This window comes from Geotrypetes seraphini, chromosome 6 (genome assembly GCF_902459505.1).
Source record: "Geotrypetes seraphini chromosome 6, aGeoSer1.1, whole genome shotgun sequence".
Classification (NCBI taxonomy): Eukaryota; Metazoa; Chordata; class Amphibia; order Gymnophiona; family Dermophiidae; genus Geotrypetes; species Geotrypetes seraphini.
Window position 1 is genome coordinate 2,087,669 of NC_047089.1, and position 21,235 is coordinate 2,108,903.

Below are 21,235 nucleotides of genomic sequence, written 5' to 3' on the forward strand. Positions count from 1 at the left end.
GATGTCAGCCAAAGATGCACACGGTACCAGTGGCCAGACGATGCTTGTATTCATGAAGAACAAAAGTTGCTTGTGGAAAGTTGCATTTCATGTCCAGTTTCCCAGGGACTGCATGAACAGTGATCCCTTCTCCTAGACCTTCCCCCAACTTCTGCAGCATCCTCTGGGCCAAGTACGTCTTGGCATAGTCTGGATTGGCTTCGATGTTAGCATACACGTCAGGTGGAGGATTGGGTATCTTCCACTCTAAGTCCCCGATCAGCAGGTGGATTTTATTCTTGTCAAGGAAGGAAGGGCTTTCATTATAACATGCCACCACATGGAGACCACATTCATGCCTCACTGAGATGAAGTTTCCCCTTACCAGAATCTCATGGGAGCTCTCCCCAAAGGAGTTAGAGACCATCACTGACCACTTCAGCCAGTCATAATTTTTTTCCAGTTTCTTCAGAATGCCAGTTGCAATTTCATCATTCTTCAACTTTTCCTTGTTCTCTAGGAATTTCTCGATATCCTCCGTTGCTTGTTCCTTGAAGTAGTGAACACACTCATAGGATACTGCCTTCATACGCTTATACAGGGCCTCCATCTTTCCTGACCAGCGAGACATCATCAGAGTGGTGTCTCTCCCAGTGAGGGAACTGTGGGTGAAGAGACAGAGAAGACCAGTTCCAATCACAAAGTTGACTTTCTCACAGAAGGCCATCATCTCCCACCGGCGTGGCTTGTGATCCAGTATCACCTGTTCCAGCAGTGTAATTTGATTGGCCAGGACAGAGACCCCCAGCAGTCGGTTGTATAGGGCATTTAGCTGCCGGTCAATTTTATAATCTGCAACATACTGCAGAAAGAGTTCTGTTTCTCTTTTGGTGAATTGCGCATTGGCTCGAACAACCATGCCTAACTGATAGTAGACCACCGAGATGTTGTCTTCGCAGTACACCACATCTGCATTATGCACCAAGCCTCTCCCAGAAGCCAGCTGTTTGTCAATGGCATCCAAGTTCTTTTGGACAAATTCCAGTTCCTCAGCTTTGGCAGTGCCTTGCAAGTATGCCTCAATGCCCAGCACCATGGACTTCATTGACTGCAGATATCCTATAGGCTCCAGCACTTTCCCAAACAATGCCATCCTCTGCTTGGCACAAGGTCCAGATGTTGTCTTCTCTCAGGCACTATCTACTGTAAGAAAAGATAGTTTAGTGATCTAATAGTCCTATGTCCCTAAAACACAGATTAACTTCTTTATCTTTTAACAACCATAACTTTCAAATTAAGATAAACACCTTGAGGACAATATTCAAGTGGACATTGAGAGGGTAATTTCATAAGGGGATGTCCAATTTAAGATGCATATAAGTGTCTATGGAGCTCATTTTTAAAGCACTTAGACTTACAAAGTTATATAGTGCTTTCAAAATATGCCTCTAAGGTGCTTTTTTAGAAGCATCCATACATCTAAATGGCAGCCTTTAAAATGTCTGGAGAAACCCAGATGTTTAAATGCTATTCAGACGTGGAAGATCACTACATCTAAATGTCAAAGAGTGAGGGTGAGGTTGAGGGTGGGGAGAGGGAGTGACAATAAAACATTCATGTCAAGCTTCTCCCTTCCTCTAGCCTGGCATCTTGACAGGGACACTGGTTTGCTGATTCCACTGTCCTGATGACAGAAAAATCAAACAGGGGCAGATCAATTACAAAAAGGCATCTGAAAGGAGTTCACCCTTTTGGGAGTGATCAGGACACCAGAGCATTTTTGCTAGTTATTTGGGGATGTTGGGGAGGTTTAGGGGACTTTTTTGTTGTTAAGTGAATGATCATTACTTAGTGACTCTAGAAGCATCTGTAAGAAACTTCTCACTATAAGAACATAAGAGTTGCCATACTAGGACAGACTGAAGGTCCAGCAAGCCCAGTATCCTGTTTGCAACAGTGGCCAAGCCAAGTCACAAATACCTTGCAAGATCCCAAGGAGTAAAACTGATCAATGAAACAAAATTCTTAAATTTGTAGATCACAACAGCAGATAAGTACTGTTAAGGCTCATCCTGTTTGTTAAATTCACTTCTTGGTATCGTGCTACTGATCTAATTTGGTCTCCCATCTTCCTAACACTTTCACTACCAGTCATCTCTTAACATTCTGGTAGCCAGTCCCTCTGATCCCCACTGGTCACTTACTCTGGGCCTTCCCAGTTGCTCTGGTTGCCGGCCTCTCGGTCTCCACCGGGCCTGGACACCACTAGTCCCTCTGGCTGCTGGCCTCTTGGCTCCAGCCGGTCCCTCTGATTCCTCCGCTGGTCTCTCCACCAGCCACTGTCAGCCAGAACTTCATCGGTACCTTGGTCCCTCCACAGACCCTAAGGTCACCAGTCATTCCCTGAGGACTCCCCCAGTCCTTCAGGCACTCTCTATGAGTACTTTCTAGGTCAGTGGTTCCCAACCCTGTCCTGGAGGACCACCAGGCTAATCGGATTTTCAGGCTAGCCCTAACGAATATGCATGAGAGAGATTTGCATATAATGGAAGTGACAGGCATGCAAATTTGCTCCATGCATATTCATTAGGACTATCCCGAAAACCCAATTGGCCTGGTGGTTGTCAGCCTAGCAATCAGCAGTTTTGGTTGCCCTAACCAATGTCAGCAAAGCCTATGGGAAATTATATTAATCTGACTCTGGATGCTTAATGTATGTGAATTCTGTGCAGGAGCACAGAATTCTGCAGTTAGGGCAACTAAAACTGCTGACTGCTAGGCTGACAGTGGTCCTCCAGGACAGAGTTGGGAACCACTGCTCTAGGTCACACAGATGCTCTCTTTGGGCCCTCTACTGGTCATCAAGCTTGAGAGCTCTCCAATTCCTCTATGTTCTACCAGGCAGGCTAATACAGGGCAGGCTCTCTCTCTCTCTCTTTGTTGCTCCATGTCCCCTGTCAGTACCTCTACTGCACTGGGCCCCCTATCTGCACCAGCCAGTACTGCAGGAGTTAGGCCAAAGCCAGCATTCCTGCTTCCAAAGGAGCTTACTTTTCTCTGCTTGGCACTTGTCCTTTTCAGCACCACTGTTCCCTCATTTATGTGAGTTATATTGTATTTATTTTCAGTTTTATTTCCACTTCTTTGCAGTGCCCCCTTCCTGATGACGTTATTACGAAACTCGAGTCGAAGGGAGGCTAAGTGGTTTCCAATTGCACAGGATCATTTTAGGGGATTATATTGAAGATCTGTACAAGCGCAGGAAAAACAGAAATACCGCCTTCCTATTTAAAACAACTCAAGCTAAGTGTTCTATTTAACACGTTAATATGAACATCGTAATATAAAATATATATTTGTTGTTGAAAGTGGAACAGAATGCTATGATGGTCCCTGGATACAACTGGCGCTAGTACCTGCATTTGTACTCACAGCGCTTTTTCAGTTGGTGATCTGAGCACTTTATTAGCACTTATTGCACTTTATATTTATAGGTATTTTTTGTCTATTTATTAACTTGTGGAGTATTTTTTAGTATGCAGATAGGCTCCATCTGCTGGTGAGGGACAGGAACTGCACCCTGTCACACTGACCACATCTCAAACAAGATATAGCAGAATTAGAAAGAAAATGATAAAAGGGATGCAATGACTTCCCTGTCCGGAAAAGCTAAAGCAGAAGAGACGGCTCAGAGGAGATAGGATAGAAATCTATAAAATACTGAGTGGAGTGAACAGGTAGATATGAATTGTTTGCTTACTCTTTCTAAAAATATTAGGACTAGGGGACATGCAATGAAGCTACTAAGTGGTAGATTTAAAACAGAACCTCCTAGTTTTTAGCATTGGAGGTTTGGGAGGTTCGTAGATCTCCTAGACGAACTCGTTTCTTTTTGAAAACTTGGGACCCATTTATTCAAAAACTTTCACCTAGACTAGAGCAAGAAGTTTAATTCTTAATGAATTATACTGAAGCTATGGTTGCCTTCATTGTATTCCAAAATCTGGTTGTTTTTGTCACCTTTCATCCTGGGAGGGAGGGGAGAATGGGAAGGGGGTGATAATGGGGGGACTATGGTTTGTATTATAAAATATTTGGAGGAATGATAGTTTTTTCATGATAGTATTTTATAGATTATATTTCTTCACAACATGTAATTAAACTCTGAAATTTGTTGGCAAAGAATGTAGTGAAAGTAGTTAGATTAGCAGGGTTTGAAAAAATTGTTTGGCTAATTTCTTAAAAGAGAAGTTAATATGTCAATGTAAAGATGGATTTGGGAAAATCCACTGCTTTCGCATTCCTAGAATATGCAGCACAAAATCTGTTTTTCTCCTTGGGATCCTGCCACGTACTTGGAACCTGGGTTGGCCACTGTTGGAAACAGGATACTGGGTTTGATGGACCTTCGGCAACTTTTATGTTCTAATTCTATGATAGAGGCACTAAGAGTTACATGCCTATTACACATAATTTAGCATAATTACATATGCACATAAATATCACAGCTCCTCCTAAAATGTGCTTCATTTATATTGCGCAGATTTGCAGAGATTGGGCAGGACCCCCACTTAGGCATGTAACTTACAAAATACATTAAACTTCATGCCCCGTCTCGGACATTTTGGTGCCAACACTTAACACAGCTTTCTGGCTTTCATACAGGAACGTAGGTATCTTGTTAGGCTTATATTCTACAAAGGAAAGAAGACGATCCTACCTCTATCAACCATACACTAAAAGTGCATGCTAATGCCCATGATAATTGGTAACCGCTGTAGTAACAAGGCCCTTCATCCATTTTGTCACACAAGTACCATATATAAATTCCCATATGAAACCCCTGTATCTTTCACCTGACTTCTATCCATATTTGCCCTACAAATGACCAAAAACCATGATAGTGAAGGTCTTCTTTGCCATCTTCAAATTACTAAGACTGATACTTAAGCTAAAACGTAGCCCCTATGTAGGAGAAACTGTTCTAAAAACATCTACATATATATCCAGCCTTTCCGGTATCAGATTTGAAGCCCATATTAGGAAAGTATTTTTATTCGATACTCAAGTACATTCTTGATCAAGGCCAGCATTACAGCTGGATTTAAAGAAGATTCTCAAGGACAGACAGTTCCATTAATAATTATTAGCCAGGTAAACGAGGAAATTGCCACATTCTTGTGAGACTAAGTAACATGGAATGCATCTTCTCATTAGGATGTACTCCTGAGTGACCTAAAACAGTTGGATACTGGGCACCATTAGTCTGATTTGGTATAGAGGGTGGAAAAGGATTAGGACTTGTCTACTGTCTTTTCTACAGTAGTAACAACCACATTCAAATTGATTTACAGGTATTTTCTTAAGTCACAAGGTGCAGCCCTAGGATTTACTATCACAAGTGGTCTGACCAGTAGCCACTATGGATTTGATTCAATTTGCTTAGCTTCCCACCGGAGCCTTTCTCTTCTGGCTTTCCCATCCAGAAGAAACATTGTCCTTTCATTCTTTCATTGTCCTCTCACCACCTCTCTACCTTAAAATCATGGGGCACATTATCCACACTATACCACTTTCTGATTCCTTAGCCTTAAACTTGTTCCCACTTATTTCATTTGGGTACAGGAAAAAGGAACAAAGACTCCCCTATGAGTAAAAATATGTCAGGCAGAAGAAAATAAGGGAAGACCAATTCGATTCCAACTTGAAAATGTAATATAAATCATCAACAATCAACTTGTAGATTAATAGGTTCAGACACATGCAGTATACCAGAAACCTGTCTGTAGATTCAGACTCAATTTCACAATTAGAATTTTAGTTTTTTTCATATGAAATTTTGTACTCCACCTTGATGTTTTCTATGAAAGGCAAATAATCAAATAATAGCTTAAAACAAATGAAAATAGTGCATCTTAAAGTTTCAACTTATGTCAGACCAATGGTCCATGAGCACCATTGGAAACAAAAATGGAAAGAATCCCTACGAACACCAGCACCATCTCCTCAATCAGAGTCTCTTGGAGGTTCCTCTGTTTTCTTCTCTTGCCTGCTACTCCTCTTTTAAAAAATCTATTCTTAGTGTCTCAGTTTCCTTTATTTTCTCCATCCCCTGCCATCTTCTCTTGCATCCCATTCTCTGGGTTTTCTTCATTACATTTCACATCATTTTCTGAAAACTGGAATTCTCTTTTTTCTTTCCCAGTTAAATCATGTTTCCTGCTCTCCTGTTGATTTTATTTCTGTCAGTTCCACATTACTTTCCTTTTCACAATCCAGCAGAAATCAGAGCAGCCTCTCTTCATCTCACCAAAGAACAATCTCCCAGTTCCCAAACCATCAACAAACCATCCCAGTCTCATACAACAGAAAACACACTCTCTCAGTTCCTACCCCAGTCTTACACCCTCACCCTATCAGAAAAGCCTCAGTCTCAAAGAGCCCAGTCTTCCAGTTTCCAAAACAACGCACTGTCCCAGTTTAACATAGCAAATGACGGAAGATAAAGAGCCAAATGGTCCATCCAGGCTGCCCAAACATACACTCTATAATTTAATGATTTTTAATTTAAATCGTACTTTTTCTTAGATATTTCTGGGCCAGAAACCCAAAGCTCTGCCCGGTACTGTGCATAAGTTCCATCTACTGGAGTCTCCGTCAAAGCTCACTCCAGCCCATCCTCAACTCAATGGTCAGTACTGGCCTTAGTTCTTCAATATATACACAGAAATCCTCTGTGTTCATCCCATGCTTGTTTGAATTTCACAAAAACAAAGAGCAACATTCTCAAAAAGAGACTAAGAGATAGCCCCAGTCTCACAGAAGAGTCTGTCCTTCCCTAACTCATCAACACATTGTCTCAGTTTCACACAACAGGGACAATCTTTTACTGCTCCCACTTCAACAGAACAGCCCTAATCTAAAAGAATAACAATCTCCCAGTCACCCACTTCACCAATACACTCTTTGGATTTCACAAAGGAATGGAAAATACTGTGTCCTACTCCAGGAGCAGTCCTGATGTCACAGGCACAACCTTGCATCATTTCACTTGTTCTGGTTTCTTACTATTATGTCTGATCCAGGTTCAGTCACTTTCTGCAGGTTCTGTGGCATGGAAAGGATACCTGTTCTGCAAATCTCAGCTGATGGAAGTAATGTATGAGAAGGACCTGTGCACTTTCAGCTAACTGTGCCAGGACAGAGGTGTGTGAAGGACATTGTGGCTTTGAAATTCTTATCTTTCCTAATCCATGTGATCATAAGAACAAAGGAATACAGAACAGGAAAGTCAACAAGGGACACGTGCCTACATATATTGGGGGAGTCTGGTGAAGGTCAGATACTGTGGTGGCCATGTTAGTCTATTAAAAAAACCCAAGGAAAATAAAATTACCTCAGTTCAATTTAACTAGCAATACATTTTGACTAGCTTTCAGAGCCGTCTTTCCTAGGGTTACCATACATATGGAAAAACCAGACATGTCCTCTTTTTAGAGGACTGTCCAAGCGTCCGGAGGGATTTCCAAAACCTGGCAGTTTGTCCGGGTTTTGGAATTCCTGAGCTCAGAGGCCGTGTCTTTGCACATGCGCGGCTATCACTGAGATGACGATATACACACAGATGCATGCATGTAACATCACTGTGTTGCAAGGATTCCAAAAGTGGTCTTCGAGCTTGAGGAGGTTCGTGGGGGGCAGGACTGGGGGAGGAACAGGGCAGAGCCAGAGCTGGAATGGGGCAGGGTGGGGCGGGGCAGGCGTCCTCTTTTTTCAAAGAAGAAATCTGGCAACCCTAGCCTTTCCAGGTCAGAAAAGTAAGAGCAACAGACGACCACATATGAAACAGTGTCAGGGGAAAAGCAGAGGTGGGAGAAGGAGTGAAAACAGGAGAGATGGTGGATGGGTGATCAGAGCATGTATAGTGCTATTGTGTGGCTCGGCTCTGTATAATGGACATTTTTGTAAGCAAAGGATAAAAGCTGGAACAGTGGAGGAAGCTGCCTCAGTTACTCAATTTTCTGTTTTTTCATGTTGGTTTAGAGCAGCGGTTCTCAACACAGTCCTTGGTTTTCAGGATACCCACAATAAATATGAATGAGATATATACATGCAATATCTCCATTATATGCACATTTATCTCATGCATATTCATTGTGGATATCTGGAAAAGCTGACTGGCTGGTTGCAATGGGGTAGCAGGTACCTGGGGCGGTCCTTCCCTGCCACACTTGCGCCCTCCTTTCCCACCCCATACCTCTTTAAATCTTTGCCAGGGTGAGCAATTTCTCCAGCCTAATGGCATTGGCTTTCCCTCTGACATCACTTCCTGGCCCCATGACCCGGAAGTGATTTCAGAGGAAGCCCAGCCGGTGTGAGAAACAGACTAGAGTAGTTGCTTGTGCTGGTGAAAATTTTAAATAGGTATGGGGGGGGCGAAGGGATGTCATGGGGGGCGGAGAGATGCCTGCACCCCCACCAAGAAAGAGCCAGGGGCGGTCTGGCCCCACCTTATTATGCCACTGGATGGGTGTGATTCGAGAGCCATTGATAGAAGCTGTGGTGTCTGGAAATTTGAATTTTCTTTGGAGAATTCAACTTTGAAGGATTTTGAAGGATAGAAGACTTACTGGTAAAAGAATGATGGCACTGAATAACAGAACAGCATTGAACACAGGAGGGTCAGTTCCAGCCAATTAGTCTATGAATCGCATGGAAAGAGAGAGTCTAATCTAATCTAGAATTTCTGAGTCGTGTTATGCCTAAACAGGTTCAAGGCGACTTACAATATAAGGAATTACAGAATGTATATGTTACATCATACTATACCATACATTTTTCTTCTATACTGCAAATTTCAGTTACGATTCAATGTGGTTTACAAGAAGATTAAGAACTGAGGAGTTTGAAGAAGGCAGAGTTATGAAGAGAGAATGGAGGTTCTACAACTCTACTGGTGTAGCACTTGAGTACAGTGTGGAATTTAGTAACATTAGTTAATTTGAGTTAGTTGTCTACAGTGTGTTTGCTTTCAAAGAAGAGGTGCAGACTGTTGTAGAATGTTTCCATCTGATGTCAGTCGGGAGGTTGTTCCAGGTCTTGGCGCCAAGATATGTGAAGAGCGAGTCAAATATGTGTTTGTATTTAACCTCCTTTGGAGACAGTTGAAGCAATTTCAGTTTTCTGGTTGATATAGGCCAGGAATTGATAAATAAGTTTATGAGTGGTTCCGCAGTTTTTGCATATATGATTTGGAACATTATGCATGATAGTTTGAAGGTGATATGAATTTTGATAGGCAGCTAGTGTAAGTTCTTATATTAAGATGAAGTGAGATGGAGTCAATTTTTTTTAGTTTGAATATCAGTCTGACCGCTGTTCTTTGAATCATCTATAGTTTGTTTAGGAGAGTAAAGACCAGCTTAGAGGGAGTTGCAATAATCCAGTTGGGACTATATAAGCATTTGCCTGAATACGGCAAAGTGACGTCCTTGAAAAAAGGGTCTGGATAAGTCTTAGCCTTCTCACTTTATAGAAGGTTTTCTTCCTTAGGTTGGATACTTGAGGTTCATACAATAGGGTGGAGTCAAGTATGACTCCAAGAACCTTGGACATCTTATTAATATCCAGCGTGGATTCAGAGGTTAGAGTAGTGGAAGGTACCAAGAAAATGTGGTAGAAAGTTACAGAACTCATTCACTTAAGGGTATAAAATGAAAGGGAATGCTTGAGGGTCTTTTGTCATTCCAGGCAGCAAAATTGGACCCCAATTTTATTAGAATTCTATTTGCAGTGTCAGATTACAGAACCCTCAGAAAGGACAGCGCTTGTGTGGTAGGTGGCACAAATTGAGCTCGTTGCTGCAGATACTGGAATTTGTGCCTGTGTGGTAATCAGCATACAATGTGCATGTACAGAGATACCCATTCATTTATTCTTTGATGGAGACGCTTGTGATGCAACAGCATTGGAGGGGGAATAGTGCTTGTGCCTCTTAGCTTTCTTACATGGTTCCCATGATGGCGGCAGCACCGGAGTAGCTGGACATTGAAGTCAACAGCTCTAGAGTAGGGCTATGAAGAGGAGCCTCAGAAGCGGAGTTGGCCATTCTCAATGCTGCGTCAAACTCAACCTGAAAATCTAAAAATTATTGGGAGATCAACGATCTTGAAAGAAAAACCGCTGACACGAGGATCCTCAGCGAGGAGTGGGAGGCTAGTAGGCTGAAGTCTAAAAGCATATTTAATATGGGAGGCCCAAAACATATTCAAATAATACATGCAGAAAATAAAAACGTATAAAATACGTATGTTAAAATCACATATGATACACACCAAAAGATGACTAGAAGACCAAAATATGGCTTCTCTGCTCCGCAGAAAACAAAGATGAGTTGGCAGCAGGGAGGAAGCCACCTGAGCATGCATGGAAGAGACAGGTTTCTTAAAGTGACAGCTCACTTTAGATGGTCCGTGCCGGGTTCTGTGGATGACCTCGACCACTAACAGGCTTAATTCCTGACTATCTTATAGAATCTTTTATCATGACAAACTCTAAACATTCTAGAAAATTTCACTCATTATTTTCATTCCCTTCTGTAAAGGGATGTAAATATAAGAAATTTCAGGAACGATTGCTATCTCATATATATTCATATTCCCAAATTCATATCAACAATTTCAACGTGCCTTAAAAACGTATCATTTTAGGGAATCTTTCAGAAGTTAGATATTGGATATTTATTCATTTCTATTACTCGTCTTTGTGAACCGCATAGAACTTAATGGTATTTACGGTATACAAGTGAGTTTTATGTTATGTGAGAATATGCTGCTTGCTTGTCCTGGGATAATTTTATATAGCTGCCGAAATGATTGAAAACATATAATCTATGCAATACGTAGTTATAATCATTACCAGAATACCACTAGAAAACTTACAAATACTCAGCCCAATTGGTGGGGCTCATAAACTAAACTAAACTAAACCTTAGGTTTGTATACCACATCTTCTCCATAGAGCTCGGCACGGTTTACAGGAGTTGGGAGAGAAAGGAACTCCAATGAAGAGTTAAAGGATAGAGTAAGAAGAATAATTAGAGGGCTTAGAATGCCAAAGATGGAGTAAGTATTACATTTTTGAGAATAGCCAGGTTTTCAGATGTTTGCGGAAAAATTGGAGAGAGCTCAGGTTCCGAAGAGGGGAGGTAAGGTTGTTCCAGAGCTCGGTGAATCTGAAGGGGAGGGAGGTCCCTAGTTTTCCTGCATGGGAAATGCCTTTTAATGAGGGGAAGGATAGTTTTAATTTGTGGGTGGGTCTGATGGTATTAGGATTTGAGGAATTCCAAGAAAGTGGGATAAAGGGAGGGAGGATGCCGTGTAGAATTTTGAAAGTTAGGCAGGCACATTTAAAGTGGACCCTGGCGATTATCGGAAGCCAGTGAAGCTTGGACAAGAGCGGTGAGACATGGTCAAATTTACTTTTTACGAAGATAAGCTTAGCCGTGGCATTCTGAATCCGCTGAAGTTTATGAAGGCTTTTCTTAGTTAGGCTTAAGTAGAAAGAGTTGCAATAATCCAATCTGGAAAGGATGATGGATTGGACGAGGACGGTAAAGTGTTTTTGATGGAAACAAGATCTTACTTTCTTTAGCATGTGAAGGTTGAAAAAGCATTTTTTTACCAAGGAATTGAGGTGGTCGTTGAAGGACAATGTGGAATCAATGATGATGCCCAGAACATTGCTTGAGAACTCAAGCTGCAGGGTGGAGCCAGAGGACAGTGGGATGGAGGTGGGTAGTTGGTCTAGTTGGTCATCCAAATTTAACCCTGCTGCCATTTTTAATTTACCCCATCAAACAAATTCCCATTCATTCAAACCCCCGCTGGTGCTGTGTTATGCTGCAAAAATAATATATTTTTGTCCTCACTAATTATAGCAGCTTATTTTTAAGATGTTGAGAGGTAGAGAATGTAAGGAAGGTCCCTGTCTCAGACAGCTTACTATCAAACTGTGATATAGGCATAGGGAGATTACAATTAGATGTAGCTCATTGGAGATCCTGGAGCAATGAGGGAAACCCCAGAGATCTGCTGGGCTCAGGTAAATTAGGAAGAAGGGGGTCTCACAGTTCTTACTGCCATCATATTTGTATTTTTCTTTCTCAGTGTGACTGTCTAGAAGCTACTCTCTCAATGTTTCTGCTACTTAAACCTCATGTCAGTTAGTCTCTCTCAACGTCCCTGCTATTTAACCACTGAGTCAATCTCTCTTGGTGTCCAACCTCTTAGCCAGGTTCTTTCGACATCCCTGTCACTATGACATATAACAATTATGGGTCATGCATTTGATATCCTGCCTTTCTCTAGTGGTGGGGTTAAGTGACTTGCTCAGTCATCAGGAGTTGTGGTGGCAATTGAACCCATATTCCCAGGTCGCAGCCCACATGTTGCTACTCCTCCACTCCATAGACCACAGGTGTCAAAGTCGGTCCTCGAGGGCCGCAATCCAGTCGGGTTTTCAGGATTTCCCCAATGAATATGCATGAGATCTATTAGCATACAATGAAAGCAGTGCTTGCAAATAGATCTCATGCATATTCATTGGGGAAATCCTGAAAACCCGACTGGATTGCGGCCCTCGAGGAGGGACTTTGACATCCCTGCCATAGACTGTATACCTGCCTATCTATGGTTGGTGTGGTGGTAATTCCAGCATTTTTATTTCACCCTAGATTTCTAAACCAATTTTTGAACACTGAGCAAACACAGGTTAATTACGACGTGTGCTAGATACAACTGTGTGTTCAGAGGTTGGTGTATGCCTTCCCTGTGGTGTGGGGGTGAAGAAGTGTATGCTCCCTGGGGGGAGAGGGGTGTTGGTATATATTGGACAGGCTGGATTAACCTGGCAGGTCTTTTATCTGCTGTCATTTACTATTTTACTCTGTCCAGCCCCATTTCATGAGATTTCACCTGTTTTATTTAATATATTGAAGAGTTTGTTGTACTGCCCAGTCTGTGAAATTCCTTCGGCCCCCCCTGCTGTACAAACAGAACTGGGAGCCAAGCAGATAAGGGCAGGGGAGGGTCAGCTATAACAGTGGTAAAGCTTTAGGCTTCTTCTAGCTGTTTACTTTCAGACCAAAGTCGAGGATGGAGGTCGGCCACTGAACCGCCAGCCTTGAAAAGAAGTTTACAGATGTGCACATAGAGAAATGTTGAGATTTCACATTCTAAATTGTACTTTCTCGTTTCGATGCTGGATACTTGGAAATACCGAGTTTGGCTGGAGCGTGGGCATGATGCCCCATCTAGGCATGAGCACTGGCACCAGCTCTGTGCTTGCTGCAAAGTAAGTGATTGAGTCGAACAGAGATTGACCTATAATTCTAGTATTCTACAAGAAAAGCAGGTGCTGTGGCTGTCCAACTGTGTTAAGGCAGCAAAGGAATATGCTGGAAGTGGGGTTCTCTTGTTCCTAGCTAACAGACCTACGCAGTGCTGTACAGATTTATGAAGGAGACAGTCCCTATTCAAAAGAGCTTACAATCAAGACAGACAAACAGGATGTCATGGATACAGTTATGGGAACGGTTCATCTGCTGGCTGGGTCGGTGGGAAGTAGGGTTATGGATTGAAGGCTATATCAATAAGGTGGGTTTGAAGTCTCAATGTGTGGTTGAGATGATGGTGCAGGGATGAGGGATTTAGATTTGTTAGGAACTAAGCTACCTTCTAGGAAAGGGGGAGCCTATTCCGAAAGGATGGAGTCCAGGCTGCTGACGCTAATATTTAAAAAGGAGTTAGAGCAGCTTTTAAACTGAGATTGGGGGGGGAGGGGGGAACTGACAGTCGCCCAGGAGCAGATGGTTCGGTGTGGATACTGTAGAATCAGAACAATTAGGCAGTCCCAATAGAGAGGTTTCAAAAATGTTGAAAGCCAAGAGTTCTTAAGAGGGAAGCAGAGTAAATATGTCAAGTTATTCCTGTCGTCTTCTCAGCAGCCCATAGATACAAGGAAAAAACACAATTTGAAGTGTCTGTATACCAGATGTATTCCACGTATTGAAAAAGGTGGAAAGAAAATGAAAGGCGATGTGAAAGAGGTTATTACAGTCAAGAAAACATCCTTTAAAGAACGGAAAAAGGATCTCAATGAAAAAAATAAGAAGAGACAAAAGTACTGGCAAGTTAGATGCAAAGCATTACTAGAAGCCTAAAAAATAAAGCGTATATAGCGCTGAAATAGATATAATAGGCATCTCAGAGACCTGGTGGAAGGACAATCAATGGGATACTGTGTTACCTGGGTACACATTATATCGCAATGATAGAGGAGATCAAATTGGAGGGGGGGTTGTGTTATATGTTAAAGAGGGAATTGAATCAAACAAGATAAACATTTTGCATGTGTGGAAGCCAAAAATATACAGCTAGGGTTATACGACCATTCCACGGGTCAGAATGGAGCAGACAGTTGCAAAATGTTTTCAGAGATTAGGAAAGATGGCAAATTGGGCAACAGATTTCAACTACATATTACATTTCTTTTGTGCTTGGCTTTGAGGACGATTAGCCTGCATTGTGTTGCTTTTTGCACCTGCATTCTTGGAGACTTTAATAAAGGATATTTTGAATTATTTTCATATTGGGAGTTTTTTGGCCCATGAAGCCTATCTGAAGCCTTTTTTTTTCTCCCAACTTTTTTGAGTCTTGAAGAAAGGCGACATAAGGAAGTACTTCTTCACAGAAAGAGTGGTTGACCGTTGGAATGAGCTTCCAGCGCAGGTGATCGAGGCCAACAGCGTGCTGGACTTCAAGAATAAATGGGATACATATGTGGGATCCCTACGAGGGTCAGAGGAGGAAAGAGGGGATCCCCAAGAGAGTCAATCTGAATAAATAGTCACTAGGTATAGACTTAAGAGGAAGGGACAGTACGGTGGGCAGACTTGATGGGCTATAGCCCTTTTTCTGCCGTCATCTTCTATGTTTCTATGTAAAGCTGTGTAGGGATTTTGGCAGGTTTGAAGCAGTATCATAATGTTTGACTAGTCTTCTGAGTTGTATGTAGATAAATTATTGGAGCATTTTGATTTCAACTACCCCAACATTGACTGGATACATGTTACATCATGGAGTGCTAGGGAGGTAAAATTCCTAGACGTCATATAAATGACTGCTTCTTGAAGCAATTGGTCTGGGAACTGACAAGAGGGAGAGCTATTTTAGATTTGGTCCTTAGTGGAATGTAGGACATAGTACGGGAGGTAAATATGAGCTAACTGGAGTGACATCGCTAAAAAAATTGACTATATCAGCATTCAATTTTTGCAGGGACAGCTATGAAAAAATGAGGAAAATGGTTAAAAAGAATCTGAAAGGGTCTGTGGCAAAGGTCATGTGTAAACCAGGTGTGGATGTTGTTTAAAAATACCATTGTGGAAGCCCAGACCAGATGTATTCCACATATTAAAAAAAAGTGAGCCTCACTTCAGTTGTTGGAAAAATAATGGAAGTTTTGCTGAAAGAAAGGATAGTGTACTTCCTTGAATCTAATGGGTTACAGGATCCGAGGCAACATGGCTTTACAAAAGGTAAATCGTGCCAAACGAACCTGATTGAATTTTTTGATTGGGTGACCAGAGAGCTGGATCGAAGGCATATGCTAGATGTAATTTACTTGGATTTCAGCAAAGCCTTTGATACAGTTCCTCATAGGAGGCTGTTGAACAAACTTGAAGGGCTGAAGTTAGGACCCAAAGTGGTGAACTGGGTCAGAAACTGGCTGTCGGACAGACGCCAGAGGGTGGTGGTTAATGGAAGTCACTCGAAGGAAGGAAAGGTGAGTAGTGGAGTCCCTCAGGGATCAGTGCTGGGGCCAATCCTGTTCAATATGTTTGTGAGTGACATTGCTGAAGGGTTAGAAGGAAAAGTGTGCCTTTTTGCAGATGATACCAAGATTTGTAACAGAGTAGACACCGAAGAGGGAGTGGAAAATATGAAAAAGGATCTGCAAAAGTTAGAGGAATGGTCTAATGCCTGGCAACTAAAATTCAATGCAAAGAAATGCAGAGTAATGCATTTGGGGATTAATAATAGGAAGGAACCGTATATGCCGGGAGGAGAGAAGCTGATATGCACGGACGGGGAGAGGGACCTTGGGGTGATAGTGTCCGAAGATCTAAAGGTGAAAAAACAGTGTGACAAGGCAGTGGCTGCTGCCAGAAGGATTCTGGGCTGTATAAAGAGAGGCGTAGTCAGTAGAAGGAAGAAGGTGTTGATGCCCCTGTACAGGTCATTGGTAAGGCCCCACTTGGAGTATTGTGTTCAATTTTGGAGACCGTATCTGGCGAAGGACGTAAGAAGACTTGAGGCGGTCCAGAGGAGGGCGACGAAAATGATAGGAGGCTTGCGCCAGAAGACGTATGAGGAGAAACTGGAAGCCCTGAATATGTATACCCTAGAGGAAAGGAGAGGCAGGGGAGATATGATTCAGACATTCAAATACTTGAAAGGTATTAACGTAGAACAAAATCTTTTTCAGAGAAAGGAAAATGATAAAACCAGAGAACATAATTTGAGGTTGAGGGGTGATAGATTCAAAGGCAATGTTAGGAAATTCTACTTTACGGAGAGGGTGGTGAATGCCTGGAATGAGCTCCCGAGAGAGGTGGTGGAGAGTAAAACTGTGACTGAGTTCAAAGAAGCGTGGGATGAACACAAAGGATCTAGAATCAGAAAATAAGATTAAATATTGAACTAAGGCCGGTACTGGGCAGACTTGCATGGTCTGTGTCTGTGTATGGCCGTTTGGGGAGGGCTTCAATGGCTGGGAGGTTGTAGATGGGCTGGAGTAAGTCTTAACAGAGATTTCAGCAGTTGGAACCCAAGCACAGTACCGGGTAAAGCTTTGGATTCTTGCCCAGAAATAGCTAAGAAGAAAAAATTGGATTCTTGCCCAGAAATAGCTAAGAAGAAAAAAAAAAAAATTTAAATTGAATCAGGTTGGGCAGACTGGATGGACCATTCGGGTCTTTGTCTGCCGTCATCTACTATGTTACTATGTTAGGTGGAAAGAAAATGAAAGCCGGTGTAGTTAAAAGGCGATGTGAAAGAGGCTATTAAAGCTAAGAAAACATCCTTTAAAGAATGGAAAAAGGATCCCAATGAAGAAAAGTAGAAGAAACATATGCACTGACAAGTTAAATGCTAAGAATCGATAAAGAAAGCTAAACAAGAATATGAAGAACAACTTGCCAGAGGCATAAACTCATAGTAACAATTTTTTAGGTAAATCAAAAGCAGAAATGTGAGGGAATCCGTGGGATCGTTGTTGGTTAAGGAGTAAAAGGAGCGCTCAGGGAGGATAAGGCCATAGTGGGGAGACTGAATGAATTCTTTGCATCAGTTTTATGGAAGAAGATGTAAGAAATTTTCTTGATACAGAAAACTCGATATTACTCTGTGATGAATTAGAAATGATTTTTTTAAATTTATTTTTTATTTATTTATAATTTTCAAAATATTCAGTTCAAGATTTAACTTGTACAGAAAGTGATTACAACAAAGAAAAATTTTCCCCCCCTAATTATATAAGAAAGTAAATATTGCTTAATCAACTCAAGTCCACAATAAGATGCAAGATGTAATGTAAACGGAATAAGAAATACTAACACAAGAAGCGTGGTTTATGATTAACTGATATACAGGTGTCTAATACATTAAAATTCTCATTTCTTTTCCTTCTCCCAGGGAGACAAAGCGAGAAAAGCCATTAGCTGATATGGCTCAAAAAAAAACATATTTCTAAGAATTAAATTGTATTATACACTTGCATGGGTGACGAAGATAAAAAGTCGCCCCCAGAGCTAATACTCCAGGTTTTAATAATAAAAAATCTTTTCTATGCTTTTGTGTGTCTCTTGCCAAATCTGGGAAGATTTGTATCTTAAAGTCAAAAAACTTTTTCTCTTTGTTTTTAAAGAAAAGTCTCAAAAGCCAATTTTATCCAAAGTAAGAGCTAAAGATGGTGTTACATCAATTGGTCCTTGATTTCTTTCCTGTTGATTCTGATTTTTATTCGGCAAATAGTAGACCTGTGTAAATGGAGGCAATGAATCTTCAGGAACTTCTAATATCTCCAACTACCGTAATAACGTTTTAACATTTCTCTTGGGGTAACTGTTAGAATTCGAGGAAAATTAATCAGTCTAAGATTGTTACTCCTGGAGGAATTTTCAAATGTCTCTATCTTCCTTCTTAAATTAACACTGTCCTTCATTAATGTCTCCTAAATCATTCGTCTTTAATATTCTGGATATTTATTTTTGATTCACCCAGGTCTTGTTTTATTTGAGAAACCTCCTTCTCTTGAGTCTTTATCTTCCCTGTTTTGACTAAATTGGCAGTCAAGTCCCACAAGGCATCTAATGTTACCTCTTGGGGCTTTATAATATTTAAAGTATGCAATTCTGATGATCACCAAAGGTTCTCCTCTTCTCTGTCTCTCCCGGCTCGGATCTAACCCTGATGTTCCATCCTCATGGATACTCAGGCTCCGATGAAAATTCCGAGAGCCTGAGTTGCTGTTTTCCTCACCTTCCCTGGACTCCTGCTCGGGACGGTGTGGGAGTCGAACTCCGCCTCCTGTGCAAATCCTAAAAAAAAAAAAAAAAATCCCTTGCTTCAAGAATATTTCGCTCTTAACCTCAATCTAATCATCTACTCTTTCTCCCCCCTCCCTGAGCCGCCTGTGCTGGTCGGATCGGGCTTGTCTTAGCCCTCTATAGCTCCGACCCCTCCATAGCCTGTCTGAGGACCACCGAAAAACTACCCCAAAGCTGCTCTCCAGAGCTGAGGATATAGGAAGCCATTGCCATCTCAACCCTACTTCCTTCGCCCGACACCACTTGCGCATAAAGAACTGAACCTGTTACCAAATCGTTCCTTTAGCTATATAATTGCCTACTTCTGCCCAAGTCCTTACATAAAACAAATTATGCTAAGCTCCACCTCTGTTTTTATCTTACCAGCAGAAATTGCCAAGTTCCACCTCCGTTTGTATTCTCACTAGAACAATTGGTGCTAAGTCTTCATCGGTTTTTAGTCTTCCCTACGTTTCACTAAGTTCCTCTCCTGAACTCAGTTGTCCCTCCATCCTGTTTATCCAGCTTCTTTGGTTCCCCTCTCTTGTTCCCTTTGACCTCACCATGAAGCCACCTTCTTGGCTCCTTCTCCTCCTACTTTGCACATGCACCAACACTTCACACTGCCAAAAACCTCTCCCTCCCAACCTACTCGATTCCACAAACTGCAGCAACACCTGCCCTGGCCTCAGAATCCCTGCACTAGTACGCACTAGAACCCACCCCTTCAAAAAGCCCAGAGGAGTCAACTATGTTTCCCTAAAGCCTGTTCCTCCAGCCAACCTACCCAGCCTTACCTCTGACTCTCTCACCCCAGTTCCAACACTCTACTGTAACGCCAGATCTGTCCGCAACAAGACCCAAATACTAAAAGACCTACTTGAAGACTTCGATCCGGGTTTCTTGTGCATCACAGAATCATGGATCGAAAAAGATAATTTATTCACACAAAATGAACTCTGCCCCCCTGGATACCATGGCCTCTTCTCTCCCAGAACCAACCGAAAAGGAGGAGGCCTGGCTTTGCTCTATAAATCATTCTTCGATGTTCATCTCCTTGAAAAGGGCAGTCATGCTTCTCTAGAATTCATGTTAGCTTCAGGCAATGATGAATTTCACCCCCACCCATTAGGTATCTTGCTACTTTACCGGCCACCAACCCCCTGGAGCAAATCCTCCGAACTCGTTCTCGAGACCTTAACAAGGGTCTTCCTAAAATTCCAGACTATTGATATCAATCTCCACCTAGATGACAACACCAGCAAGGATGCAACCGAATTCAAGAACTTCCTCACCTCCCTAGATTTCACCGCACCTACGCCTGCCCCTACCCACGAAAAGGGGCATACACTAGACATCATCAGTTTCCTCGACCTGACCGAACACAAAACTTCTGCCGAAGAGGTACGTTGGGAACATGTCCCCGGTCCGATCACCTTTTAGGCTCTTTCTGCCTTCCCATTTTCATGTCTCACCTTGGCAATCCACCCCAGGCCACAAACTATATTATCTACCGCAAAAAAATCACAAGTGAACTGTTCTGGACCCAATTTCTCAACAAACTTCCCTCTTTTCCTAAACCTATTGACCCAGAATCCAACTGGCACAACTGGGTAATCCTTTCTGAGACCACCTACTGTGCTTTTGCCCCTTTATCTACTAAACCTATCTCCTACTCCCGCAAGGCCCCCTGGTATCTTCCATACCACAGGGAATTGAAGCAGAAATGTAGAGATCTGGAGCGTAAATGGAAAAAATCTAAATCCCCTTCAGACAGACAATCCTGGAGAGACAATATCAAGTTCTACAACACAGTATTGAAAAAGGCAAGGAAGAATTTATATGGTGATAAAATTTCCAGATCAAAAAACCAAAATAGTATACTGTTCAACATCTGGCGCAACTTAACTTCAAAAAACAACTCCACCTTTCCCCCCTCCTCCCCATCCGCAGATGACCTAGCTAATTTTTTCAACAAAAAGATTACTACCATAAGGAGCTCTTTCCCCCCAACAGTCTCTTACAATTCTCTGGCACCCAAAGACTCCAACCCTATCCCTGCAGATAGATCCAGGACTGCCTTTGAACTCGTATCCGAACTCCAGATCTCTAAGCTTTGCCTCAAACTGAAATCCTGCAAATGCGTCCTGGATCCTTTCCCTTCCTACCTCTACGATAACATTCCTGCGCAGGCCATCTCCTCCCTTACCAGACTTATAAACTCTGCTTTATTATCGGGCCTGTTCTCCACAGAAATGGGACATATTGCCTTGTCCCCACTACTGAAAAAAGCTGATCATGACCCTTCCTTATCATATAAGGAAATTTGCCCTATAGCAAATATCCCTCTCCTGACCAAAATGCTAGAGGCCGTCATCTCTACCCAGCTCTCATCTTACCTAGAGAGATTCTCCATTCTCCTACCCTACCAATATGGCTTCCGACCTAGCTTCAGCACCGAATCCCTCCTAGTCTCCTTAATTTCAAAGGTGCAACAATTAGATTCTCGAAACAAGTTCGCTGTCCTATTGTAATTTGATCTCTCTGCAGCCTTCGATGTAGTCCACCATGATATTCTACTCTATCAACTTTCCGAGATAGGCATTG

The 21,235-nt window shown here is 42.1% G+C and overlaps 1 protein-coding gene across 1 annotated transcript in view; it reads right to left on the reverse strand.

Annotated features, from left to right (window-relative positions):
- The window catches only part of LOC117362074, a 29,632-nt gene continuing 8,397 nt past the window's right edge, over positions 1-21,235 (reverse strand). The window contains exon 2 of the mRNA XM_033947849.1: positions 1-1,182. Coding sequence (XP_033803740.1) covers positions 5-1,132 — 1,128 coding nt within the window. The 5' untranslated portion in view covers positions 1,133-1,182 and the 3' untranslated portion in view covers positions 1-4. The remainder of the gene's footprint in view (positions 1,183-21,235) is intronic.